The sequence below is a fragment of the Barbus barbus genome, assembly GCF_936440315.1.
Source record: "Barbus barbus genome assembly, chromosome: 14".
Classification (NCBI taxonomy): Eukaryota; Metazoa; Chordata; class Actinopteri; order Cypriniformes; family Cyprinidae; genus Barbus; species Barbus barbus.
In genome coordinates this window covers 25,046,914-25,074,795 of record NC_136742.1, presented here as the reverse complement: position 1 = coordinate 25,074,795, position 27,882 = coordinate 25,046,914, and the positions used below count along the sequence as shown (strand labels likewise).

The 27,882-nt window shown below is 38.6% G+C and overlaps 2 protein-coding genes across 4 annotated transcripts; one reads left to right on the top strand and one right to left on the bottom strand.

Annotated features, from left to right (window-relative positions):
- Positions 1 to 1,201: 1,201 nt before the first annotated feature.
- scara3 (scavenger receptor class A, member 3) lies at positions 1,202 to 12,339 on the bottom strand. Of its 2 annotated transcripts, none has more exons than XM_079432939.1 (7): positions 12,015 to 12,339; positions 7,927 to 7,962; positions 7,554 to 7,598; positions 6,952 to 6,969; positions 5,385 to 5,465; positions 3,762 to 4,805; positions 1,202 to 3,517 (listed from the first exon to the last, which is right to left on the bottom strand). In XM_079432939.1, exons 1-7 carry the CDS (start codon positions 12,019 to 12,021, stop codon positions 3,078 to 3,080), a joined length of 1,671 nt encoding a protein of 556 aa, XP_079289065.1. In that variant the 5' UTR covers positions 12,022 to 12,339; the 3' UTR covers positions 1,202 to 3,077. The 2 variants fall into 2 exon arrangements, with proteins under 2 accessions (XP_079289065.1, XP_079289064.1); XM_079432938.1 differs by having other exon boundaries at positions 6,850 to 6,969; positions 12,015 to 12,322.
- A 10,173-nt stretch (positions 12,340 to 22,512) lies between these two features.
- Positions 22,513 to 27,479, top strand: LOC306880576 (clusterin-like). Of its 2 annotated transcripts, none has more exons than XM_079434188.1 (9): positions 22,513 to 22,749; positions 24,597 to 24,727; positions 24,802 to 24,950; positions 25,207 to 25,377; positions 25,465 to 25,870; positions 26,376 to 26,516; positions 26,631 to 26,857; positions 26,941 to 27,116; positions 27,208 to 27,479. In XM_079434188.1, exons 2-9 carry the CDS (start codon positions 24,640 to 24,642, stop codon positions 27,218 to 27,220), a joined length of 1,371 nt encoding a protein of 456 aa, XP_079290314.1. In that variant the 5' UTR covers positions 22,513 to 22,749; positions 24,597 to 24,639; the 3' UTR covers positions 27,221 to 27,479. The 2 variants fall into 2 exon arrangements, with proteins under 2 accessions (XP_079290314.1, XP_079290315.1); XM_079434189.1 differs by having other exon boundaries at positions 22,642 to 22,749; positions 24,620 to 24,727.
- The last annotated feature ends 403 nt before the right edge of the window (positions 27,480 to 27,882 follow it).

The following is a 27,882-nucleotide window of genomic DNA, read 5'->3' as shown; positions in this document are numbered from 1 at the left end:
CATGAACCGCCTTTTTAAGGTCATGCCACAGCATCTCAATAGGATTCAGGTCAGGACTTTGACTAGGCCACTCCAAAGTCTTCATTTAGTTTTTCTTCAGCCATTCAGAGGTGGATTTGCTGGTGTGTTTTGGATCATTGTCCTGCTGCAGAACCCAAGTTCGCTTCAGCTTGAGGTCACGAACAGATGGCCGAACATTGTCCTTCAGGATTTTTTGGTAGACAGCTGAATTCATGGTTCCATTTATCACAGCAAGTCTTCCAGGTTCTGAAGCAGCAAAACAGCCCCAGACCATCACACTACCACCACCATATTTTACTGTTGGTTTGATGTTCTTTTTCTGAAATGCTGTGTTACTTTTACGCCAGATGTAATGAGACACACACCTTGCAAAAAGTTCAACTTTTGTCTCGTTAGTCCACAGAGTATTTTCCCAAAAGTCTTGGGGATCATCTAGATGTTTTCTGGCAAAACTTAAACGAGCCTTTATGTTCTTTTTGCTCAGCAGCGGTTTTTGTCTTGGAACTCTGCCATGCAGGCCATTTTTGCCCAGTCTCTTTCTTATGGTGGAGTCATTAACACTGATCTTAACTGAGGCAAGTGAGGCCTCTTTTTCACAGTTTTACACACAGGGCCATGTGGGTTTGGATTTTGTTTTCCCTTCATAAAAAAAACCCTTCATTTAAAAACTGCATGTTGTGTTTACTTGTGTTATCTTTGATTAATATTTAAATTTGTTTGATGATCTGAAACATTAAAGTGTGACAAACATACAAAAAAATCAGGAAGGGGGCCAACACTTTTTCACACCACTGTATGCTGACATTTTGCATTTACTTGAAGAGAAACCTACCTGTTAGATAGTCTACATTTCCAAAATTATTTATTTTGGTCGAATAAAACAACATCGTAGTTTAGTACTTGCACTTTTCAATATTTCAGTAATTTGATAATCCAAATCGGCAGATTGCACATTTAGTTTTTGGTTTGCTTTTTAAAATGTTACAGCAACATGACTTACCAACAACGAAAATGCAACATTGTGCAATGTTATAAAAACATTTTGTGCTTGCTGAGTAGATAGCTAATCAGGTAATATATTTTTAAAATTTGTTTCACGATTTTGTTATGAAATAGTAATCATAAATACTGTATTTGCTTAGTGAACTTGAAAATGCTAAACAAAAATGTCCCCCTTTTTACATTCATATAACCCTTTATTGTTGTGCAAAGAGAATAAACTGTCTGCGAACACATCATGAAGTCCTCAAAAACACATTAACCACATAAAATTACACCTGTTAAAATTCTATATTTACAAATTGGGAAATCAAACCAATATGAACATTAAAACTTAATGTTGCACATTGCCAATCATTGAAATAAATTTGTCTGTACAGTTCTGTAAATTTGCTCAGTGCCTTGGTTTTGCAGTTTCATGCAATGCCAGCAACTGTAAAATAATGTATAACTTTTCACACAATGTTTCATAAACCTGAACCTATGGTACCTTTGACGAGAGGAAATATCTGGTTTACTTGAACTCATAATAAAAATCATACCTGCAAACTTGTCGCTTTTCGGCGACAATCGCCGCTTTTATTGTCAATTGGGTCATTCACGTGAATCGTGTAGAACCGGAGAGTTTTTTTTAGGGGGGGGGGGGGGGGGGGGGGGGGGGGTCTTGCGTTAATTGACATCTGGGCCGATCAGAATCTCTACTGAGCTCGCGCCTGTCAAGAGAGGGAGGTGGGGGTGGGCTTGCGTGCCATGTAGGCCATTATTGGACAATTCTTATAAATGAAATTTTTTCTGGACCAATCGGAAACTCAGCGCTTGGTTCAGGATCTTGAAACACACTGCCATCTGTGTTCGCGCCTGTCAAGAGACACCTGACCTAATGTGGAAACTCTGATGGAAATTGAATTCAAGGTAAATCAGTCTTTTTGGAGCTAAACAACAGATATTTGTTTGCTTAAGTCAAATAACGTCAGCTAAGTTAGCGTTTTTTTTTTCATACAGTTAGCCTATGCTTCGAGCAAAATGCTTAATAGCAAGCAATACAAGCGGATCCAATGCTGGAATTTCCGTTAGCAAGATAGCAAATTTTCTAGCCATCGAACATTGTTAGCTAGTTGTAATGTTAATTCCTGCATTGTCTGACCGCTTTGCTAACTAAAGTTAACCATTTAGCTTGCTACGTAAGTATATAGTATTTCAGATAGCCAACTTAGGTTGCAACCTTATCATTAGCCCCTAACTTAAGCCAGGTGCTCTGCCCTGAGTTCTGGCTACTACTCCAATTCTGAGCTACCCTGATTAACGACACGTTATGGAGGTTGTCGTGTGCGCAGCAGTCATTCAAGTCAGCTGGATGTAGCCCTACTTTTAAAGCGTTTTTGATGTGTTGATGTGGGTAGATGTGACTGTTTAGACAACAGCTGATGCGAGAGTAATACAGTGTAACAAAGCAATTTAACGTCTTGTTGCATTGGATGCGCCGCATTACTTGTAAACAATGTCTATTTAGAATCTGGCGAACGTGCAAGGCTAATGCGTTCACAGTGTCGGCGTCGCCCATTCTGCCCCCCCCGTCACCTTTTTTTCTCTGATGAGTTTGCAGGTCTGAAAAATCATGTTTCAGAGAACCTGCTCTGAATATTCTGTGATTTTGACGCAAATACTGCACTACTAAATACACTTCATAAAAAGCAATAAAGCACAGTCTCATTCGTCCTATGTTTATCTGTGTTCACAGGCTAATGCTGGCTAATGATTGAGTCTAATGAATGGTACCTAGTACAAATAATGGTTTCATAGCAGACTGGCTCTGTTACCATTTTTAAAACAAGAACTGTTGTGAAGTGGCTCAAAATCCAATATAAAATTAGGCTTGAGGTCTATTCAAGAGTGTTGAATGCCTATACAAAGTGTATTGTTGTTCAGAGCAAACTCCATATTTGGAGAATGTACATGTGGGCCTCTAAGATCCCGAAGAGTCCATCATCATCAGTCTGTCCAGAAAGGCAGTCAGTGTATGACCATTTGGGGTATTTTTAAGCTTTATGTCTATATGCTCAAGATAGACTCTGAGCAGGCTTCCCTGGTGGTCCAGGCATTCCACGTGGCCCCGGTGGTCCCACAGGGCCTTGTACTCCTAGTGGTCCAGGAGGTCCATGTACCCCTGGGAGTCCAGCTTGCCCTCGGATACCTGCCGGTCCTTTGGGGCCAGGAATTCCATCTTTCCCAGGAGCCCCCATATCACCCTTCTGTCCCTTTTCACCACGAGGCCCTGGTGGCCCTAAAGACCCCTTTTCTCCTTTAAGTCCTGGCCCACCTTTCATCCCAGAAGATCCTTGTACACCTTGATCACCCTTAATTCCCATAGCGCCCTTAAGTCCTTGAGATCCACGATTCCCTGCAAGTCCCCTGTCTCCTTTCGGTCCCGTTACACCTACAGATCCTTTGCCTCCTGTTTCTCCCCTGTTTCCTTTTGGACCTGGCGGACCAGGCACACCTATAAAGAATCCAGAAAAAAGACACTTAGACACTTAAAGAACATGCAATTGAACCCGTTTTTATAGAAACTACAACAGGTCTTCAAATTCAGCCCTAGAGGACCACTGTACAGCAGAGGTTAGGCCCCAACCCTAAGTTAATCAAGGTCTTCAGAATTTGATCAGGGTTGGAGTTAGACTCTGCAGTTCAGTGACCCTACAGGGCTGAATTTGAGGATTTTTGCACTAAAGGTAGACAACTACCTTTCAGAATAGTGAAGTTCTGGATGAGCTTTTCATGACTGGTGTCTACCAGCTTCATCTCCTCAACTACCATCGATAGGTTCCTCACATCAGCATCAAGCCGTACATTCAGCATCATGTACTGCATTCTCAGAGTGTCAGCAAGGTGAAGGAGAAGCAAGACTGTGTTGTTCAGGTTCTGCAAATCTTCCGTGTGACTGTTCAGTCTGGATTGGCAAGAGGAACTCTCTTGGTTGATGTATTGGTACATGCTCCGAACATGGCTGACGGTTGCTTTGAAGCTGGAAGAGAGTGTGTCGATCTCCATTTCAATGGACTTCATTCTTGCATCCAAAGTCACAAATCGTTCCCCGGTCCGGTTCTCGTAGTACTTGGCATGGTACTGGTGGTCATGCATGTTCTCCTCATGTTCATCAATGTAAGACGAGACATTATCCAGTTGCATCTGAAGGTTCATGACTTGCAGAGTGAGGTCATGCACCATCTCTGAACTCATGCTGATACGCTGGTGAGTGGCAGAGACACCATTCTGAACAGCCCTCACGGTCTGCATGGTTATGCTGGAATTGGACTTCAGGGCACTTAAAACTCTGCTGTAGTTCTGCCAGTCTGCTATTATTTTTTGAAGCACCAAGGTCTCCTCCTCTGCCTTCCTCTGAAGAGCACCTATCCACAACGCACTAAGGGCGACAGTAGTGTTGACTTGTTGCATTGTGGCCTTCAAATCATACTGATCCTCAACAAGGGTTTTCATGCCCTGATCAGTTTCACTGATGACAACCTGCCAGCCAGTTACCTGATCCAGGTACTGGCCCAGAGACTGGTTTATCCGCTTGATGATAATTCCAAAGGACTGAAGGTCTCTAGTCATTCTGTTGCTGGATTGCGTAAGACTTTGCTGAGATTGGGTCGCCTGGTCCAACTGCTTCTCTTGACTGAGTACTATCTTCTGAATCTCCTCATACTCTTTCTTCAGTCTGGCAATCTCCTCTTGGTATTGAGCAACATCTAAGCAGTTGGAATAGTTGTTTACAGCGCTGATATCTGCAATACAACCACCAAACCATGAATCAAACCATGAATACCGCTGACACAAAATACACTGTAAATTGCATGAAAAAGCCGTTTTGTTTTAATAGACTGAGCACTCTGTGTGCACAGCTGTTTTGTATGCCATTATTTCGGTAATAAATGATTCCTCGTGAGGTTTTACTCTCTGAGGGGTTCACCGACCACAGGAAGTGAACCGAGAGATTAGACAAACAAATTAGATAAATCTAGCAGACCTATTTTAAACAGAATGTTTTCTTTTTACATTTTCATTTTCCTGTTGTAGATCATTGTTTTTATTGTTACTAAAACTGTTAAAAATTGTTTTTGGTAATTGAAACAAAGCTTAGAAAAATATTAGATAAAAACTTTAAAAGTTAATTGTTGCCTTGTCAGCTAACTGGAATAAGCGTACGATTAACTGAAATAAAAATCAATTAAAGCTATATAGAAATATATTACTAAAATAAAAATGAAAACTGAAATAGTTTATATATAGTTATAATATAGTTATAATAGCTAATCCAAAATATAAAAATATAAAAATATAAATTCAAAAATAAGAACTCTTACCTTTTATGCTTTCTTGGACCTTTGAAATCTGTTTGTGGTAAAATGTCTCCTCTTCAGATAAGGTGTCAACTCTCCTGAAAACTGATAAGGCAAATTGAATAATATTAAAACCATCATTTTAGACATTTAGGTGATGCGAAATAAGCAAGCAAAATAAATACATTTACATTTGATACAAATTTCTAATGCTAATCAAAAATGTGAAATTGCATAATATTGTTGGAACAGCAAACCCAGCTTAAGTGATCTCTGTTTCCTAAGAATAAACATGTTTGGAATTCTTTTAAGAACCTGTCTTCACACACCAAAGCTTAATCTCCCACTATGGGGACTGGTAAAGTATAATGAAACCTCATTTTCGGTTGTAATTTATATTCCAGCTATATGAAGGCATGTCACCAGCTGTATTTTAAAACGGTGCTAAAAGGAAATTCTTTTTTTTTTTATCACTAAACACGATACTTGTTACTTGATCTACTTGTCTTGTGCAAACTTCAGATTAACTTCCTACAAGAAATTCCTTAACAGTACATATTACACACATACTTGTTATACAACAACATTTTTGAGGAGTTACAGCAATATGAAACAGATGTGTATGTGGCGTCACTCTGAAATATCTTGTAGTTAGGCTTGTTTTTCTTTAAATTAAACTATCATCATATATTTTTTGATTCTTATTGATTTGGTTTGCCACAGTTTAGCTAGTTGTGGGCTGACATGATAGTATTATGGGGTGGTGATGGCGCAGTGGATAAGACACATGCCTTTGGTGTGAGAGACCCGGGTTCGAATCCACTGTGAGACACCAATGTGTCCCTGAGCAAGACACTTAACCCCTAGTTGCTCCAGAGGCGTGCGACCTCTGACATATATAGCAATTGTAAGTCGCTTTGGATAAAAGCGTCAGCTAAATGAATAAATGTAAAATGTAAATGTATTACATCCGGCAAGTGTGACAATGCTCATGAAGTTTTTGTTGAAGCCACATTGCATTTAGAACTTGGGTTTGATGTTGTACACTTGTGTATGGTGAAATATATTGTAGGTATGATTCATAGTTCTTTCACTATTGTCTTTCATTGTGCTTTCATGCTTGTTAGTGGGGCAAAGGATTCAGATTTGGCATCTAACATAACACTTGATGTGAGATTTATTGTGTGGGCAAGGTTTTAGCTTACTTCTAACTATTAAATCTAGAAATTGTTGACTCTGAGCATTATGCTGAATCAAAACCCACACTGCATGTTGTAACCATGTGTATGAAGGATGAGAATTGTGGTGTCCTACATTCCATTCTCTGGCCCATAACTGATTCCCCCAGCAGTGTGTCTTCTCGTGTGAAAATGCTGATTGCTGATTCATGGAAAAGTATTTATGACTTCGTCTCAACCTGGTTTGTTCACTTTGGTGTCATTTTAAAGAATGAGGAAAACAAACAAACAACAACAAAACTTGTTTTTACCAAGGGATGCCAACACAGCCACTGCAATGATGAGCAAAGCTAAAAAACCATAGAGCATTTTGACAGCTAGCTGTAGAGAATGCGTCTGCTGACATTTCATACATCCTCCTCTTGCTCTTCCTGTGGACACAAAAAGACAATCAGTTTTGATAAAGAAACCTGGTTTTTCTGCTAGATGTGAAGTTTATCATAAACTAACCATTACATCCTAACTGGTATGTAACAAATTAAAACTTCATCTCAAAATCAACAGATATAAATAGTCTATTAACATCTACATACATATAATTGTGTATGTGACAAATAAAAAATCTTGAATCTTGAATACACAACTGCACCTGGGAAAAAATCTAAACAATAAATAGAATCTATTCAAATTCTACATGGCTAATAATTCAACTGAGCTTGCAAATTCTCTAAATTAAGCTTTTCTAAATGCTGTCAAGAACTGAACATTTAAAACAGATGTACAATAATCACTCACAAAATGGTGATGTCGTGAACATATAAACACACTAACAAACACTTTAGACATCAGACCATTGCAAAAAGAAATTCAGGCACAATTTTTAAATTAAGACAGATATTTATCAAAACAGTCATCTTACTGTCTAACTCTATTTGGCAAACTCCATCTTTTGTACTCTGTCATGCCTCGTTAATAAGGAGAGCAATAATCTTTAAGGAAGATGAATTTTTCTAACCTCTCAAGGGAGGAATTTCCTCTTCTTCTCCAGTTATGTCCTCCTCTACAAAGAGAAATTGCACAAAACACGAATAAGTCATGGCTTTACAATTTATAACATTGTACTTGAAAGTAATCATAATTCTATTAAATCATCATTCATCATATTGGCTAATCAAACACAGTTTCCCTTGAGACTCATCAACTACCTCCTGCACAGAACAAAAACATTGTACCATCATAATTTCAACAAGTCAGGTCTCAAACCTTAATTGCAGGAGATTATAAAATGACAACGAGATCCACTACAGGAATTAAACGCATATTTGGTCTTATAAGTCTATATCAAGAAGGCTCAAATGAACCTGAACAAAGAAAAAGACTCCACATACCATTAAAAAGCTGGTTCTCGTAGCCACTATAGCTATCTGCAAAAGAGGGAAAAAGCAGCAGGGTTTATGTATGTGTTTGCAAATTAAGGTCAATAGATTGAAACATAAACTTATTCTGGGAATAACACACACACTCTTGCTTTATCACCAGAAACATAAATCATAAGAGTTGAAATTCCATAAGGCCTGCTTGCTAGCACTCAGCCTTAAGACAAAAACCAGTCAACTTGGACCGATTCGTACAAGATGAGGTCACTACTGGAAAGAACCTTATATTAGCACAATTACACAAAATTGGAGAGGGAAGTGTTTTTACTAAATTCGATTGGATCTTTTGGAGGATTTATTCCTCGTGGGTGGAATAAACTAGCCTGGGAATATTTTGTGTCAGAGATGCTCTTAACATATGCCAAAAAGGGCCATTACTATGGCCATTTTGAGTTTAATCCTGTGTTGAGCTTGTTTTTAATGTCATATTTCCTTTATTTCTTTAAATATATTATAATTTCTTTATTTTCATATTGTTTTCATATTTCATATTTTTTTTATTTAAATGCATACACATTTACAAATGACATATTTTAAATAAATAAATTGCATTTTTGGCCAACTTTTTCTTGGCTGCAACACCAAGAGATGTTTGGCCAGGTACACAACATGCTTTGGGTGGGAAAAACCACAGCTGTTCTGGCCATGAGCCACAAAAATAAAATGGTGTGTGGTGCAGGACATAGGTATAAATAGAATAGAGGATGAATGTTATAACATCTGGAAAAGCATTGTCAGCAGAGGGTTAGCTGGGTTTTTTTTCTTATTGCAGCCACCCATGACAGTCAGTAAACTAAACAGCTGATTACTACCTGCTGAAGTGCAACCAAAATGTATGAGGTGCTTCAAGTGAGGAAAGAAATGGGACTATATACACCATGAGAACATCTAAGAAGCTTTATCAACAAGGAACAAAGGTAGAAAAGAGTCTCAGAACTATGTCAAGAGGAATGACCTTGTTAGGATGTTCTGTGAATATCAATGTCATTTTATGTGGTCTCCAAAACCATCTATGTCCCACAAAGCGTACCATTCCATGGGAAGAAGGCATACACAACAGAAAGCATGAATATGTGAGGGCATCTTTACAGAAGCCTGCAATCTACCATGTTTTGGAGAGTCATGGTCTCATTGAAGACAAGCCAGGGTCTGCTTTGAAAATTGGACAAGAAAAGGACAAGAGTTATGGTGACTCTACATCTCTACACCCTGCAGGGCACTGGATTGGTACTGAAGGTAAAGAGTTGTTACTGGAGGTACGCCATTTATCTCTGCCAATGCTGTTAAACATCAACCTGTTTTCTCTTTATCGACACCATTCAGCAAGCACATTTAAAATAACATCCCTCAACGCCACAGTCTCAAGGAGTTTGCACCTGCTTCATTTTCCGTTTGTTTTAAATCTTGGGTCTGTATTTTTCAAACCCCGGGCACGACTTGGAGCCGCGCTTTGCATGCCAGACCTGCTAAGCTCATATGAAACTGTTTATACCTACTACTCAAGCCGCTGAGGTCAGGTCTACCGGAGCCAGAGTGCTAGAAGGGGCAAAAGCTTGATGAGGGAGAAAGTGGAGAGACTTCACATTTCCCCACCAGTCCTGTCTACACAGGTGGCTTGGAGCAGACACAACCTTGGGTCTTGTGGTATGTGAGTGTTGCCAACAGTACAGAGGAAAAGGAGGGGACCCTTCAGTCTGGTCTGGATGTCTGCATTCCCTTTGAAAACATTGCTTACAAGGAAGCCAAGAACCTTCAAAAAGCACTATGGCTGGGTCAGCAGAAGTAAACCTAAAAAGTATGAAAGTTAATGAAAGAGGCAGGATTTTTAATTAGCTTGCCGGGTCATTCAAGGATCTGGAGGAAATGGAAAGTTTCTACATTTGGTTAGAAGTCTAAGAACATAAGATGAATATGCCAGTGTTTATAAAGGGTGGGCACTCACAATCTGCGTGCTTTCAAAATTGAGTTGCATGATGTAAATTTTAAACAAGCAGGGACTCTTACGTTTACATGTTATACAACAACATAATACAGTAAATGGTACTTAAAAGTCAGAATCTGGCCATGTCTGCTGTTTGCTCTCTAAATCAACAGCAATTTTTGACCATGGACACAATTTAGGTAGCATTAGAGGGATATCATCAGTTATCTCAGGTGTACATATTTAAGTGAATCAGTCCACTTGGGCAGATGTTGTACAGTATGTTAGCAACCAGCTATGCAAACAATATCTGCGCCCTACCCAGACATTAAAGGCTAAAATTTCATTCTAGGTCTTCGAAACGCTGTGAGAATAACTAAAACCATATGACTCACAATGGTAGCATGTAAATACAGATCGGAGAAAATGATATATTGTCAGTGGCCAGTACAAAGTCTTGGTAACCAAGATGTACCAAGATACACTTAATCCACCAAGATTTGGTTGTCAACATATTTATGTGATTTTTTTATGAGGCATCCATCAGCTCATCCTCTTTTCCAGAAATACAATACAATAATTAATACAAAACAATAGTTGAGAACACTTTGGAGAACAATGCTTAAGATGATATCTCCTTTCAGAACTTCACAATTTCAAAGGTTTGTGGTTAATCTCTTCAGCACCTTCTACACAGGCCAGAGATTTCTGAGGATTCTCCTAATCCTTCAAATCTTGCAGTGGAAAGCTACTTGAGTGAGGTGTTCTCGGGTAACTTCCGGGGCTTTGATGTCCTAAAGAACGAATCAGTGTGGTGTGCATGATCTCTAAAATGTGGGTTCAGGAGGTTGTCCAGTGCATTTAAATGGATACCCTTTACTGAAAAGCACCAAACCAGGAAACATCCAGTAATACGGGTATTATGTGACCAGATGAATGCAGTGGGTATAAAACATCTGACAGGAACGCCTGAAACTAGAGATGGGAAGCAGTGGCAGAGGGCAGGGTCTTTCCAAACCACAGAAACCCAACCACAACTAATAAAGACAAGTGTCTCTACAGTTCTGGTTGATGTATAACTGCTTTACATGCATTTTTAAAAGTATGAGCAGTTCCTCCCTAGAGTTCAACCGTAGAGTTCAGTGGAGAGTAATTGAAAACATTCATACTGTAACTGTATATTATAGTTCATGAAAACAAAAGAGTTGAAAGCTATAGGTGAATCTCACCCCTCTACTCCCATCTTTAGAGATATCGACATGTTTACAGTCACACATGGGTTGAGTTAATTGCATGAAAGTGCACGTTCTTGGATGTTTTACAGCTTGTTTTCTGAAGCCAAGCTTTTTTTTAAGGCAACCCCATTAGACTGTAACAAAACAGTTTTTTCTCTGACCATTAAACAGGTCCTTGTGTGTTCAATTATAAACAAATTTGAAGAGCAAGTGTGTTTCATTATATCTGATACACTTCAATAAGATGTAATCAAGATTAAGAAGAGCCTATCTGCCTATTACAAATAGATGCATCGGTCAGATCCCGGGAAAACAGCTGAAAAGAACGTATGTATGTGTGTGGTTAGCACTGGCTCCACACCTGCTGCCCACACCAAGAACCAAGAACTCCCCACACATCCCTCACCGCATGAGGAATGCATTAGGAGCCATGATCTTTCATGAGTTTCTGGATTATACATTAAAAGAGTGAAAAATTTACCTTCATCTTGGATATGTTTCCTATAAATGATAGATCCTACCAAAGGATGCAGATCCACATGTTCCACTTCCCTTCAAAAAGAACTCACTTGGCTTTTATGAAAACGCAAATTATTCAGTGTTGACTAAAACCAAGTGCTGCCCCAACAGTGTGTTTAACTAAAAATTCTACAGCAAATGGTGTCAAGCTGAGAGTGATGAAGGCATGATGTATTCTGCTTTCAAAGTAACAGAATGACAAACTTGCATCCAACATCAACAGGTCCCTGCTTTCTTTAGACTTCCAAGTTGTGGTCTTGAATATGTGCTGTCAGCACGCTCATGTTTACAATGATTTTCTCACATGAATTAAAAAACCAAAACACATAAGTCAGTAGGAATCAATAAAAAGAAACATTGCTTACCTTTCATGTTGATTCTGTAAAGTCACCCTTGAGACGAATATATTTCACCTGTTTGATTGTTCAAACTTGGGATGTATTTCAGTGACTCGTCAGAATCCAGAGCATCAATCAAGAAGCATACTGGTTTGTTTACACGAGGTAAGTCACCAAATCTGAAGACTTATCCAATGTTGAAAACCCCTGTGGGTCCAGCTGGTGTGTCAGGAAGACCCCTCTATAACATGCTGCCTCTTTGCTATAGAACCAGAGGAAAGCAATACCTTGGACAGTAACCATGTGCAGCTTTGGGAAACATGCTGGAGAGAGGGAGAGATTGTTTTTGTGTGGGAAAGGGAGGGGATGGATGAAGGGAGAAGGAGGAGAAAAGGAGGAGGTGGGACACGGTGCGTGTGCTTCAGTGAGCACTGGCCTAATTGCTAACAAATGTCTGGTATTGGAGCAACAGGCACCTTAATCTTCTGCCTCTGTTGTTGGAGATTTACAGATCATGTTTGCCATATGGAACAAAAAGGGACATGGTGTTCCTCAACAGTCAGTTTGTTGTTGTGAGGAGAGATAAACATTATTGTGCTAGTGCTTTTGTAAATGCAAAGTGCAGCTTCATACTTTTTCAATTAAAGTTAGTGCATTTTTCTAAAACACTATTTTGTTCTAGTTAACAACATCAGCATTCAGTTTGAAATCAAGTCAATTGATACAGGCTAAGCTATCTTTGGTATTTCTGCTGTAATGGCAAAGCTTCTTGTTTTCAAACTTTCAAACTGGGAGTATTGATATATTAAATAAATTAACCATTATTTATTTTGTTATTTTGTAAATGTTTTTTTTTTTTTTTTTTTAGATCAGAGGTAGACTTTTTTGATATATTAATCATAATTTATTAATTTAAATACTTTAAAGTCATCCATGTCCCCTTGGTTAAAAACCACTCTGTTTAATCAATAATTGTCATTATTTACTCACCATGTTTTCTCAAATTTGTATGACTTTAATCCTTCCACATAACATCAACGGAGATGTTTTACCATAAAAATATAATATAGTTTAATAAAAGTATAATGTAAGTCATTTGAATGACAATTTTGGTGCATGGAGCCACATTTGACATTAGTGATGCTAAACTGATTTTCATGTGTCTCATAATCAATCACAAAATGCAAGGTTTGAATATGTCGAAGCATGAATATGATTTAAGAGACTTTCAGTAATTAATATCTTCATTCTTTTTCTTACGCAAAGCTATTGTATGATTTACGAAGATTTGGAATATAGCACACAATATGTGGGCCACTTTTATTGTGCTTTATTGGACATTGACATTTGTGGTCACTATATGCTTTATTTTTTATATATAAACGAGTAGCATAAACATTCTTCAAAACATATTTTCTGTTCCACAAAAGAAAGAAAGTCATCCAACCAATCAATAAATGATGACAGAATTTTTTAATTTTGGGGGGAACTATTCCTTTAGGACCATATGTTTGTTGTTTGTAATCTGCAATAACTTATTTGAAAACAACTACAAGCAGTTTTTGTATAGAATGTGATTCTCTCTGGGAATCAATGGTTTGTGCCTTTGAAGCCACTCAGTCACTTTTACCTCTCCTTCCACAGGAGACACACAATACATGCAGGATTCATGAATGACTGATTAATTAAAACCTTCTAAAACTATCAATCATGTACTAGTCAAGGGTCAACAAATGTGAAAGTGACATGACATACGACCAAGTACGGTGACCCATACTCAGAATTTGTGCTCTGCATTTACCCATCCAAAGTGCACACACACAGCAATGAACACACACACACCCCCAGAACAGTGGGCAGCCATTTTTTTATGCTGCGGCGCCCAGGGAGTAGTTGAGGGTTCGGTGCCTTGCTCAAGGGCACCTCAGTCGTGGAGAAAGCGCTGTACATTCACTCCCCGTACAATTCACTCCTACACCTACAATTCCTGCTGGACCTGAGACTCGAACTCGCAACCTTTGGATTACGAGTCCGACTCTCTAACCATTAGGCCACGACTGCCCTGTGTCAATCATGTCAATCATGTCAATCAAGGCTTCAAATTCATTGACATCATAGAATTACATGTTATCAAGTGAGAAAGGTCAATTTAGGACGAGAAATTCTGGGAATTCTGTGTCCCATGTGGACATTTTGCAACCATTCATGGAGCTGGGTTTTGGGAAAAAGATGATGATATAATATTTCCATTCATTCTCATGTGTTCATAACAAAAACACATATCAAACAAGATGGGGCCGCTCATGGCAGCCATTGTGTTTGGCTCTCCCGTTGTTTGTGTTTTTGTTAGTTTTTCCTGTTTTTTGTTTGTCTAACACGATCAGTCTCACCAAGGAAGAACTGCTGAACATTCGGCAGAACACACCACAAAATCTCCAACCGGTTTTCGATTATTCGGATGTTTTGCTGAACATAGTAGTCGGCGGAGCTGCATCGCTGTTTAGACGCTTTAGGACGTGCAGACGGGAGAAGCGAGCCAGCACGCTCGTGAAGCTCAGACAGCGTAGATTTCGAATGCCATTGCCTAGCATCCATCTGGCGAATCTCCGCTCTCTACCCAACAAAACCGACAAACTCCTTCTGCTTTCCCGGTTTAACAAGGACTTTTCAAACTCTGCTGCTCTGTGTTTCACGGAAACCTGGCTGAACGACACCATTCCAGACAGCGCCTTACATCTGCCTAATTTCCAGCTGATCAGAGCAGATCGCGACGCAGAATCAACGGGGAAATCGCTCGGTGGCGGGACATGCTTCTATTTCAATGAAAGGTGGTGTACAAGATGTAACCGTGTTAAAGAAGATGTGCTGTTCTGATCAAGAAACGCTCTTCATTAACTGCAAGCCATTCTACTCGTCGCGGGAGTTCTGCTCGTTCATTCTCGTGAGTGTCTACATTCCACCGCAAGCGCACGTGAGCACAACTTTACAGAAACTCGCTGATATGATCACAGAGAGTGAGCAACAACACCCGTACTCTGTTTTAATCATTCTCGGGGACTTTAATAAAGCAAATCTCTCCCAGGAACTGCCAAAATACAGACAGCACATCACATGTCCCACCAGAGACAGTAATATATTGGATCACTGTTACACTACAATAAAGGACGCATATCACTCTGTCCCACGAGCAGCTTTAGGACTCTCCGATCACTGTTTGGTTCATCTTATTCCGTCCTACAGGCAGAAACTTAAATCTGATAAACCTGTATTAAGGGCTGTAAAGAGATGGACTAATGAGACAGAGCAGGTTTAACAAGCCTGTCTCAACCTGACTGATTGGAGTGTTTTTTGAAGCTGCTGATGATCTGGACGAGCTCACAGAGACTGTAACATCATATATCAGTTTCTGTGAGGATATGTGCATTCCTACCAGGACTCATCTAACTTATACTTCAAAACTGTGGAGATGATTGTGGACTTCAGGAGAAAACCCCCTGCTCTCCCCCCACTCACCATCACGAACAGCACTGTGACTGCAGTGGAGTCATTCAGATTCCTGGGCACCACTATTTCTCAGGACCTGAAGTGGGACATTCACACTTACTCTATTGTGAAAAAGGCCCAGCAGAGGTTGTACTTCCTTCGCCAGCTGAGGAAGTTCAACCTGCCACAGGAGCTACTGAAACAGTTCTACTCTGCCTTCATTGAATCCATCCTCTGCACTTCAATAACTGTCTGGTTCAGCTCAGCTACCAAATCGACCTCAAAAGACTACAGAGGGTAGTCCGGACTGCTGAGCAAATCATTGGCACAACCCTTCCCACTCTCCAAGAACTGTACTTATCCAGAGTGAGCAAAAGGGCTGGTAAAATCACTCTGGACCCCTCACATCCAGCACACTCCCTCTTTGAACTGTTACCATCTGGTCGACGCTACAGAGCTCTGTGCACCAGAACGACCAGACACAGAAACAGTTTCTTCCCTCAGGCAATCCATCTCATGAACACTTGAACTTTTAACAATAAACATGAAACACACAACACTATCATACTTTTTTATTTTATTTTACAAATTTGCACCTAACATACCTGCACATACCGAATTGTCTATTTTGTATATTGTGTTGGTGCTATTTGGCACATTGTCCATTTTTGTATATTTGTACATTATTTATTTTATTTGTTACGGTTTATCAGATTTTACTAGTAAAATAATATTTTTGGGACTGTTGAAAGGTTTGAAAAATCAAACATCTCTGAATTTTTATTACATTAAAAAAGTATCTTTAGCTGAATGAGAAGCTTAGCAGATGATCTGTTGTTGGGCTGGTTGTTAATTGCACAAGTGTACCTCCATATGCGGTGTTGGCATGCATCAAATTACTCCAAAACCACCAACTTTCATCTGCTTGCCAAAACTGAAAATAATTCCAGCAAATAGAGTAGTGTTTAATAGACTAGCATGAAAACCATCTGGCACTTAATATGCTTTCAAACTGATTCAGATTACTTTACTAGTAAATAGATAACAGAACACCTGGCACACTGTGATGCATGTTAGAATTAAAGAGTTTGGTGACATTTCAGAATATGCAAACAAAATTTTGCAAAAGCTGTTCTGAAAAAACAAAACAAAACTAAATATATTATGGGGTTTTTTCCCCTAAATGTCTCTTCAACAGGCTGTTATGCATATTTATTAAGATACTGTTATAATTTAAGCCTTTCTGCTTGTGTTCACTTCACAATCTCTGCCTTTCAAATGAGTCACTGCCACCCAGAGGACAAAACTAAAGTTACTTAAAGAAACAAACAAAACAAAACAAAAATCCTTCGTTATTTAAATTATTTATAAACTTTACATTTAAAAAAAAAGTAGGCTAAGAAGTAAAAAGTGAAAATTAGATTTCTTGAATCAATGGTAGGGGAGCAAAACAATGTTCTGGCTAAGGTAACGCCTGTAGATTTGAAACCCCTTTGTCATCACATTATTTAACTTAAAATTCTTATTAGTAGACATCTAATAAATAGCCTCAAGCACTTTTGTTTTTGTATTATATAAAACTCTACCGTACTGTTTAGCTGTCAGTCCATGGTAAATCTCGATTTAAATTCATAGAACTATTTGATGAGTTATTTTACAATAATAAACATTCCTTTAACTTTATTAGTATCTTGGATACATTTCATCACCTTCAGGGTTCAAAAATATAAAAAAAATCCATATTTAAGCATCTGTATAATAGCCTATATACAGAGCACTCCAAAAGTATTGGAGCAGTAAAGACAAAATTGCTCTGTTGGCTGTGGAGTCAAGACATTTACAAAATAAATATGATTAAAAAATGAATATGAGACAAAACTACAGAATGTCACATTTTATTTTTGGGATTCAACACATAGATGTTTTACCAGCTAAGAAGTTCAGCACTTTTAGAGTTTCATCCCTCTATCTGATGTGAGCATAAGTATTGTAACAGTTGCCTCACAGGTCTTTCTAAGTGATCAGCTGTGTCCTGTTGCATTAATTCTTCAGATATTAAAAGCAGGGAATGTGTCGTATCAGTTATATCCATTACTTCTGTATTCTGAATCTTGCATTCGATGATGACACACACAATCCAAGATGAAGACGAGGGAGCTGACTTTGAGAGAAAAGCAAGCAATTTTGATACTAAAAGAAAAGAGGAAGTCAGTTAGAGCTCTAGCAAAAACAAAGGACATGGAGAAATCAAGAGTTTGGAAACCACCAGTGACATCGGCAAACCAACAACGACTTGATCGGCTGAGAAAACAACAGTAGTTGATGACAGACAAATCATTAAAGCTGTGGAAATGAATCCTAAAAGAGGTGTCTGTAAAATCACCAACAACTTCCAGAAAGCTGGGGTGATGCTCTGACAATTTACTGTCCTCAGGAGACTTTGACACAGAATTACAGATGCTACACAGCAAGATGCAAACCTCTGACCAGCACCAACAATAGAAAGGCAAGATTAGAGTTTGCAAAAAAACACAAAGGTGAGCCAGAAGAGTTTTGGAACTGTGTTTATGGACCGATGAGACAAAGATGAACCTTTATCTAAGTGATGGGAAAGCAAAAATGTGGAGAAAAAAAGGGAACTGCAATGATCCCGAGCATACAGCCTCATCTGTAAAGCATGGTGGAGGTGGTGTCATGGCATGGGCATGCATGGCTGCCTCTGGAACAGGCCCTCTCAACATTACTGATGACTTAATGTATGATGACAGTAGTAGAATGAATTTGGAAGGGTACAAAACCATCTTGGCTACCAATATTCAAGAAAATGCCACCAGATTCATTAGGAAGTGCTTCATATTGCATCAGGACAATGACCCAAAACACCCTGCCAGTTCAGTCAAGGAATTTATAAGGGCAAATAAATGGAAAGTCTTAGATTGCCCAAGTCAATCTTCTGAATTTAAATCCGAATGAACATGAATTTCACCAGCTGAAGAGGAGAGTAAAGGCAGAAACTCCCCAAAACAAGCAAAAATTGGAATTGGCTGCATTAAAGGCTGGGAAAAGTATTTCAAAGGATGAGACCAAGAGTCTGGTGGTCTATGGGTCACAGACTCACTGCTGTGATTGTACGCAAGGGATCTGCAACTAAATAATAGCTTTTAATCTTTTATATCTGTGTTCAACTGTCCCAATACTTACGCTCACATCAATGAGTGGCATGAACTCTAAAAGTGCTGTTCTTTTTATTTGGTAAAACATATGTGTTGAAACGGCTAATAATAAGATATGTCATTCTGTAGTTTCTGAGCAATTTTGTCTTTACTGTTCCAATACTTATGGAGGGCACTGTGTGTGTATATATGTATTTGTCATTTGAAAACTGGAAATACCCAAACCCCCCATGGCAACATCAGACACAGAGATGGGGCAGTACAGCTGTGGAAAGATTGCTCTTACATCTCTTCCTTTTAATAGATTTATTCCCTATCAAAATAAGCTCATCAACCGTATGGTAGAGATATCAGTTAAAGGGATAAAATGCCCAAAAATAGCAGGGTGGGACGTTTAATACTTTACAGCATGCTGCGAGTGATATTGACAGAGGAGGACCACTTACCGACATTGTTTTATGAGGTGGGATTTGAGAGGACAGGGGGTTGACGTGACGGAGGTAAAGCAGGTCATATTTGCTGGAGGTAAACGAAATATCCCGGTTTTGTTGCCAGTAAGAAAACATAACTAAAGTCACAAGATATTCAAGATTAAGTCAATGTCCAAGGCCCTTGACATTTAAGGTTTATTTTTTTCCAAAATACTTTGTCATTAATTCGATTTTTACATACAGGTACATCTCAAAAAATTAGAATATCGTGAAAAAGTTCTTTTTTTCTTGTAACTTATTTCAAAAAGTGAAACTTTCATATATTTTAGATTCATTACATGTAAAGTAAAACATTTCAAAAGTTTTTTTGTTTTAATTTTGATGATTAGAGCTTACAGCTCATGAAAGTCAAAAATCAGTATCTCAAAATATTAGAATATTTACATTTGAGTTTCAATAAATGACCATTCCTACAGTATAAATTCCGAGTATCTCTTGTTCTTTGAAACCACAATAATGGGGAAGACTGCTGACTTGGCAATGATCCAGAAGACGAACATTGATGCCCTCCACAAAGAGGGTAAGTCACAGAGGGTCATTACTGAAAGGTGTGGCTGTTTACAGAGTGCTGTATCAAAGCATATTAAATGCAAAGTTGACTGGAAGGAAGAATTTGGGTAGGAAAAGGTGCACAAGCAACAGGGATGGCCGCAAGCTTGAGAATACTGTCAAGCAAAGCTGATTCAAACACTTGGGAGAGCTTCACAAGGAGTGGACTGAAGCTGGAGTCAGTGCATCAAGAGTCACCACGCTCAGACGTCTTCAGGAAAAGGGCTACCAAGCCACTTATGAACCAGAGACAACGTCAGATGCGTCTTACCTGGGCTGTGGAGAAAAAGAGCTGGACTGTTGCTCAGTGGTCCAAAGTCCTCTTTTCAGATGAAAGTAAATTTTGCATTTCATTTGGAAATCAAGGTCCCAGAGTCTGGAGGAAGAGTGGAGAGGCACAGAATCCATGTTGTTTGAAGTCCAGTGTGAAGTTTCCACAGTCAGTGATGATTTGGGCTGCCATGTCATCTGCTGGTGTTGGTCCACTGTGTTTTCTGAAGTCCACAGTCAACGTAGCCATCTACCAGGAAATTTTACAGCACTGCATGCTTCCTTCTGCTGACAAGCTTTATGGAGATGCTGATTTCATTTTCCAGCAGGACTTGGCACCTGCCCACACTGCCAAAGGTACCATGGTTCAATGACCATGGTGTTACTGTGCTTGATTGGCCAGCAAACTCGCCTGACCTGAACCCCATAGAGAATCTATGGGGTATTGTCAAGAGGAAGATGAGAGACACCAGATCCAACAATGCAGATGACCTGAAGGCCGCTATCAAAGCAACCTGGGCTTCCATTAGACCTGAGCAGTGCCACAGGCTGATTTCCTCCATGCCACACCGCATTGATGCAGTAATTCATGCAAAAGGAGGCCCAACCAAGTATTGAGTGCATAGAAATCAACATAATTTTCAGAAGCCTGACATTTCTGTTTAAAATATAATTTTTTATTGATCTTATGTAATATTCTAATTTTCTGAGACACTGAATTTTGCTTTTTCATTATCTGTAATCCATAATCATCAAAATTTCAAGAAATAAAGGCTTGAAATATTTCACTCTATGCGTAATGAATCTATATAATATCTGGGTTTCACTTTCTGAAATGAGTGACAAAAAATATTGACCTTTTTCACGATATTCTAATTTTTTGAGGTGTACCTGTTTTCTGAAGAATATGTGAGTGTAAAAAGTGACTGGTGTGATGCTAGGGTGAGGTTGGTTGCCAATATGTTGCCAGGTCTCTAGACATGACGTAGTTACCTCTTTCCATATTGTTGGCCAGGTGATAATATTAAATTTGAAAGTTTAGAAAAGTTATAACACCTTCTTCAGCAAGCTGCATGATTTTTGTAGGATGAGTTGCTGCTGAAGATTAATACATACTGTATGGTTACAGGTTTGTTCAAATCAGTATAAGCAATAAACAATATTTATGCTTGCTTTGGAAAACACCATTAATTAATTAAAAAATTAGAGAGTCAGAGTAAAACAGAGATTATACTGTTTTATATTTAATGAGTAGGATGACTTGACAACATTTTACAGAGGCATGACATTGGAAAGAGACCTGTGTGGCTCCACAGTGCAGCTGTTTGTCTGGACATGTTATGTTATTTGTTTGCCTACATATCCTGTGGGGGAAAATGTGGGTTTAGACATGCTCCTACACCGTGCAATATCCCAAACATGCTTTGAATCACATTTGCCTAAATATCAGAATGTTATGAGCTGTACTTTCCTGACATTTAGGTTCCTCCGTCTTCAGAATATCTCACAAAAAACGAAAACAACTCTAGACTAGGAGACGAAAGCTACCTGACAAGCTATGACATGATTAAAAAGCAGTTTCCATCCCCTACAGGAGTGATTTGGTGCCTTACTATGTAATAAGCAATAAGTAATGACTTGTTTTGGTGAAAGCATACATAATAACCCCTCACAAAATAACATGGTTATGTCTGTTATGACTGCGAGCGTAATAAGTCTCAGTATAAGTCTTTCATGAAGGTCTTGCACTTTTCACCGACATTTTTGCCTTTTCTGTACAGTTTTAATATTACAGTGAGTAATGTTATATAACCAGCAAAATAAATGGCACATAACTGGAGCCACCTGGACCACTATATGGGGGTCAAATAGGTCATACAAAAGGTCTAGACAAGTGTGCTTATTAACCTTTATGTTGTGCTCCTGGGGAGGATTTTTCCTGAAAATGTTAGTGCTAAAACTTACAGACTTTGCCCAAAAAAATTATTTTCCTCCCTGTAACACTTCTGGTGTTCCCATGTCAAAAAATAATCTTGGATTCATTCTTTTTATTAACTTAACACAGGTTTTGTATATCCTTTTGCAAATGTTTGATCATAGGCCTCATTGATCTGAGCTTATGCACCTGAGTGAACACTGCCAAAATTATCCACAAATAGTGCTTTTTTAGAAACAAACCGATCAGTTACAAAACAAAATTTAAAAAACCCAACTCAAACTGAAAGAATACAAGTTGAAAAAAATATTGAATTCAAGATTTAGAGATAAAATAGCAAGAAATGTTAAAAGTCCAGTCATTTTTGACCGGGAACACCAAATTAGGTTAAGGATTTTCGGGGTTAAATTTGAGTTTGTATAACCTGCACACTTGTTTCCTTAGTTTCAGCACTGTTATGAACTAGTTCTACATGATTCACTGAATTATTCTCTGCACAGATAATGCAGATGTTATGTAGGTCACATTAAGGTGATTCACCACTGTTAAATGCTGGAACTGTCCGACAGTAATGAATCATCCACATACAGTCTTTGCTGGTAAATTCTAGAGGGCATATTTTCCCGTAAACCCCGAGTTAAGGATACAAGCACAATGAAATGAGCGAGATGGTGCAATATTGCCCACTTCTGGACAGACAGAGCCTCTGCCGTTGACAATAACAGTTTCTGGAAAAGTCCAAAGCCACGGCCATTCTCATCCTGTGAATCACGTCGTCAACATCACTCAGCCTCCCAGTATAAAAAACAAATCAGAGGAGGCACAGTCCATCTGCAGGGAAGAAAAAGAATCCAAGCAGGGTGAGTACATAAAGCATATCACAAGGATGTTGACCATTTTGTTTATATAAATATGGTTTTATAGATATTACATAATTATGCATAACATATACATTTATGTAAGATGTTATTTATATTCTGGTTACAGTGATGTAATACCTATTTGACGTACTATAAAATTGCATTGTAATTAATGCTGCATTTATGCATTTTGCCAAACTGCTGAGCAATAACCCACTGCATCTACTGCAGAAATGTAAACAAGATTCTGTTTGTACTTGGCATGAGATAGAATAACATATAATTTATGCTGTTTTTGAATTTACAATCCATCCTCATGTGGTTAATGTCACCCAAAAAGTCTAATTGGGCTGTTTGTCGAGTCGAGTTTGTCTGTACCTTCCCTAGGCGAATTTGGATTGATTTTTTCATTGCAGAGAGGAATTTGTCTCGCAGCCCCAAGTTGATAAGGGGATCTAAGCCAGGTCAACTGCATTCAGGATGCATACTGTGCCCTAGCAAGATATCAATAAACAAAGCAAATCCTCTCACTCAGAGCAAGCCATCTGTGTGATACTTACAAACAGCACAGAGATGTGTAACCTCATTCCAAAACAAATATCACAAGATTAGGCACAAGGACAATGTTAATTCAAACAAAAGCAAGAAGAAGATAAAATGGTATGCTTGCAAAAAAACAACATTTTTGAGGAACTTCAAGGTTAGATTATGGAGAATGCAAAACACTGAAAGTTGCACACCATATTTTACATCACAAAAAAGCAACTTTCCATGTGACTCAGTATTTCTGTCTGTTTTTCAACGTTTGTGCATGTTTCTTATGTAACTAGGCTCCTGGCTTTAATTTGATAGAGTTGGGGTTTCTATGTACACGTACAGAGGCTAAAAAGAGGAAACTTGTCCCCATAACTGACTCAAAGCTTTTATGATGTTTACTTAGACTCTGGTGTGAATTACGAACTCAACAGCAACTGTTGACGACCAATGGTTTGTCTTTAGAAGTATCAAACATGATTAAAATGCTGCATTATTAAAAAGGGTAATCTACTTGGAATGGCAGACATTTCTGCAAACTCACAAAACTGGGATTAAATTTTGTCAGAGCAAGCTTTAGTGAAGGGGATTTGCTTTCAAATCCACGGAATCAGTGAATGGAACATTTAAATGTTTGCAAGTTTGCTACACTTCCAATAATTTTGTTCTTCAAAGCCTTTTGGTTTGATACTGGTTAAATGGATAGTTAACCCAAAAGTGAGTCATCACTTACTCATTCTCATGCCATTGAAAACCTGCACAACACAAAAGAAGATATTTTTTTAGCCAAAACAACATTGGACCCTATTGACTTGTATGGAGAGAAAAAAAAAAAAAAAAAAAACATTTTTAAAATATATTCTTTTTTGTTTTAATTGAGCAAATGCTTTTCAAATAGAGAAAAGCATTCAGGTTTGAAATGACATGAGGTTGAGAAAATAATGACTGAATTTTTATTTTTCAATGAACTTTGAATATATAGCAGATTAAATATTTTTTGGCTATGACATTATATAGCACAATATATATAAGGCACAACAAATCTATTTGGCCCTCTGTTCAGAAACATCAAGGTTACAGAAAGATAAACGCCACCATTTATATCAGACCTACGATATAAATAGACACGCTGATACAATGGATTCATTGCCCACACAGTCTGTCTGAGCGAGTCTCATATAAACCGCATTATAAAAAGTGTGGGTTTTGCAATTGTTCATGTTCATAAACTTGCTGAGTCCCTTTCACCACAGCTTAATTAAAAAAAAGTTTTACTATTAAATGACCCAGTATTTCCTGATTTATCTTCATAGTGTTAAACCGCTTCTGAAACCAGGACACTAGCAGCCACCAAAGATGAAGGTCTCCTGGTCTCTGCTGGGACTCTCTCTTCTCTACCTCTCTGCGGAGTGTCTGCTACCACCAACTAAAGAGGAGCTCAATCGTAAGTGCATTTTTTTCTGTGCAGACATGTGCTCAATTAGGGACAGTAATGTAACTGGTTTTGCTTTTTGGCAGAGATCTCACTGCTTGGTGAAAAGTACCTGGATAAACAGATTGAAAATGCCATCACTGGGGTGAAGGAGATGAAGAGTGTGATGGAGCAAACAGATGAGGATCACAAGAGGTTCCAGTCTGAACTAGAGAAGACAAAGCAACAAAAAGAGGTGAGACAGGAAGATAGATAGATAGACAGACAGACAGACAGATCTTTGTTAATCTTGTTAAAATTACATAATCAACATATGAATGTTGATTGGTGTTAACATTTCAAGTTGCATAAATTAACTATCAATTAAATTTGAGAACAATTATGTAGATCAGTTGCATAATCTAAGTTAAATTTTAAGTTTGACATAAGTATATATATATTTTCTGGGGCCCCTGCTTTTTTTTTCTTTCTTGTGCTATTCCATCAAAAAGAATGCTCTGAAGGAGGCTCAGGAGATGGAGGAGAAGCTGAGTGAGCAACAGAGCGTGTGTAATGAAACCATGCAGGCTCTGTGGGAGGAGTGCAAGCCCTGCTTGAAGAAAACTTGTGTTAAGTATTACTCACGCACCTGCAGCAGCGGAGCCGGCCTGGTGGGACGACAGGTGATACGTCTGCACAAAGTACATCCCTGCAATTATCCTGACTTCATTTTGGTGCTTGCAACCATCCTTCTCTTTGTTTGTTTTTAGCTGGAGGACATTTTGAACAGGACCTCTCCCTCCTCCATTTGGATCAACGGGCAGAACATTGAGACCCTGTTGGACGAGGACCAGCAGCAGACAAGACGTTTCCAGGACCTGGAGGAGCGGTATACAGAAGTTGCAGATGGAGTGGACAACATCTTCATTGACAGCATGAAGGTGTTTGACCACATGCGTTCCTTCCACCAACCCAGCCTCTTCCCCAGCCCCTTCCGTATGCCCAGAATGTTCGGTGGTCAGTCCAGCCGGGCCGCTCGTGTCTACAGGTCCCCTCTGCACAACCCAGAGGTCCACAGCTTCCACAGCATATTCCGCCCCATGATGGACATGGCAAGAAACATGTTCGACTCCTTCGGGCCCTACATGGGAAGTGATATGGTTTTCCCTTCTGAAGGTACATTTCAGGGTCTACAAGCCTGGATGTAACAAGTACAAAGTTAAATATATATATATAAAAATATATATAGCAAAAAATGCATACAGCTTCGAAACAACATGAGGGCAAGTACTGATGACAGAATTTTCTTTCTTGCATTTGTTTTCAAAAGACAATATTTTGAGAAATGTTGGTATCTAAACCATTTAGGTTCCCATAGACTTTGTTTTCAGTAGAAGTCAATGTGAAACTAAATGGTTTAGATACCAACATTTCTCAAAATATTGTCTTTTGAAAACAAATGCAAGAAAGAAAATTCTGTCATCAGTATTTGCCCTCATGTTGTTTCAAAGCTGTATGCATTTTTTGCTATATATATTTTTATATATGTATACTTCCCTTTACTATGGCAATATGACATAATACACTATAAAGACATAAAATAGTAGTTCAGTTTTTTTTTTTTTGGCTTACAGACTGCTTACACTCCAGATGCATTTAATCTGTAAACCTGTATTCACAGATGGCAGTGTAAACGAGGATGTTATTATAACTAAACCATTTGGAAATGATAAGATGACCTGCAGGGAGATTCGTCGCAATTCTGCTGGCTGCATTAAACTGAAGGATGAGTGTGAGAAATGTAAAGAGATCCAGCATATTGGTAAGTGCGATACTAAAATTATCCAGCACGGAAATAAAAAAACAAATTGGTCCCAATTTGGGAGTTTTTGATGAGAATTCCATCTTACAATTATAGCTTTGTTTTCTTTTTTAGACTGTTCTGGAAAGAGGCCCCTGGAAAGCCCCCTCAAGGAGGAGCTGGAAAGGGCTCTTGCCAGGGCTGAGAGTTTAACCCAGGAATACAACAACGCGCTAAAACTATTTGAAGAGGAGATGTTGAACACCTCTAGTGTGCTGGACCTGTTCAACCAGCAATTCGGCTGGGTGTCCTCTCTAGCTAACCACACCAAAAATGAAGATGGCTTCTTTAAAATACAGGCAGTAAGTGCTAATTATGTGATTCAGCACAACTGTTAATGCCTTCAACCATGTAGATCTCTCAACTGCCAACATTTTATGTGCAGGTGATGTCAAAAGGCTCAGATAAAGCAGAGAACCCAGGAGACACTAAAGTGTCAGTCAAACTGTTTGACGGGCCAGATATGAGCTTCACAGTGCTGGGAGACATTCCCTGGAGCGACCCGAAATTCTCAGAGGTGGTGGCACAGGAGGCTTTGGATCGTTACAAACAGAACACTGTGTAAGTCTTAACACCAATCCATTTTAATTAGCTAAAAATCCTATTAATGTGATTAAAAATGTATCAAATATATTCATGTTTTCCTCTCCAGGGTCACAAACTAAACATTTTGGAGGGCAGGCGCTTCTGATGAAGAAAATATATTATCTGAGAAACCTGAAAAGCACTTGAGAAGATCCTTATGAATTAGAATACTGAGAGATGTTGTACTCATGTAGTTGGATGTCTTTTGTCTCGCATTATTCCTGCCGTTTCATCCTGCTTAACACTCAGAGGCTCTACAGAGTGTATAGAATATGTGCTTATGAACTTATAATCAACTGTACATCGTCAAATACCAATAAAACACAAAATTCCACATTTTACTCGTCTCTTAATGAGCCAAAAGATTTTGCATTCTGGTGTAGCTTCTGCATGAATTATTCTTATCTCGATGAAAGATAAACGAATGTGTTAATATAATGAATAATCTGAATATATAATTATAAAATTTGAATATATAAGACTTTATTCTTTATCCTAAAATATTTAGGTTTAAATATTTTTAATGTGGTTTTAGATTATAGACATTAGTCAGGGTAGAGCCAAATATTAATTTTTGACATGAATTGAGGCTCGAGGGACAGAAGCATTTTGCTCAATGGAGTTTTGAAAATTGTGATCAACGACCTTTATACAATAGACCTTTTACACAGCCTCATTTTCATCCGCATTAAATGTCAAATCTAATTAAGATCTATTGTTTCAGTTCTAATCTCTAGTCAAA

Excerpts from the sequence above, each read along its gene's own strand:
- LOC306880576 (XM_079434188.1), top strand. The coding sequence starts at position 24,640 with ATGAAGGTCTCCTGGTCTCTGCTGGGACTCTCTCTTCTCTACCTCTCT. Across the intron at positions 24,951-25,206 it reads AGACAAAGCAACAAAAAGAG|AATGCTCTGAAGGAGGCTCA; the intron begins GTGAGACAGGAA and ends TCCATCAAAAAG. Across the intron at positions 25,378-25,464 it reads CCGGCCTGGTGGGACGACAG|CTGGAGGACATTTTGAACAG; the intron begins GTGATACGTCTG and ends GTTTGTTTTTAG.
- scara3 (XM_079432938.1), bottom strand. Across the intron at positions 4,806-5,384 it reads GGTCCAAGAAAGCATAAAAG|ATATCAGCGCTGTAAACAAC; the intron begins GTAAGAGTTCTT and ends GTTGTATTGCAG. Across the intron at positions 3,518-3,761 it reads GAACTTCACTATTCTGAAAG|GTGTGCCTGGTCCGCCAGGT; the intron begins GTAGTTGTCTAC and ends GATTCTTTATAG.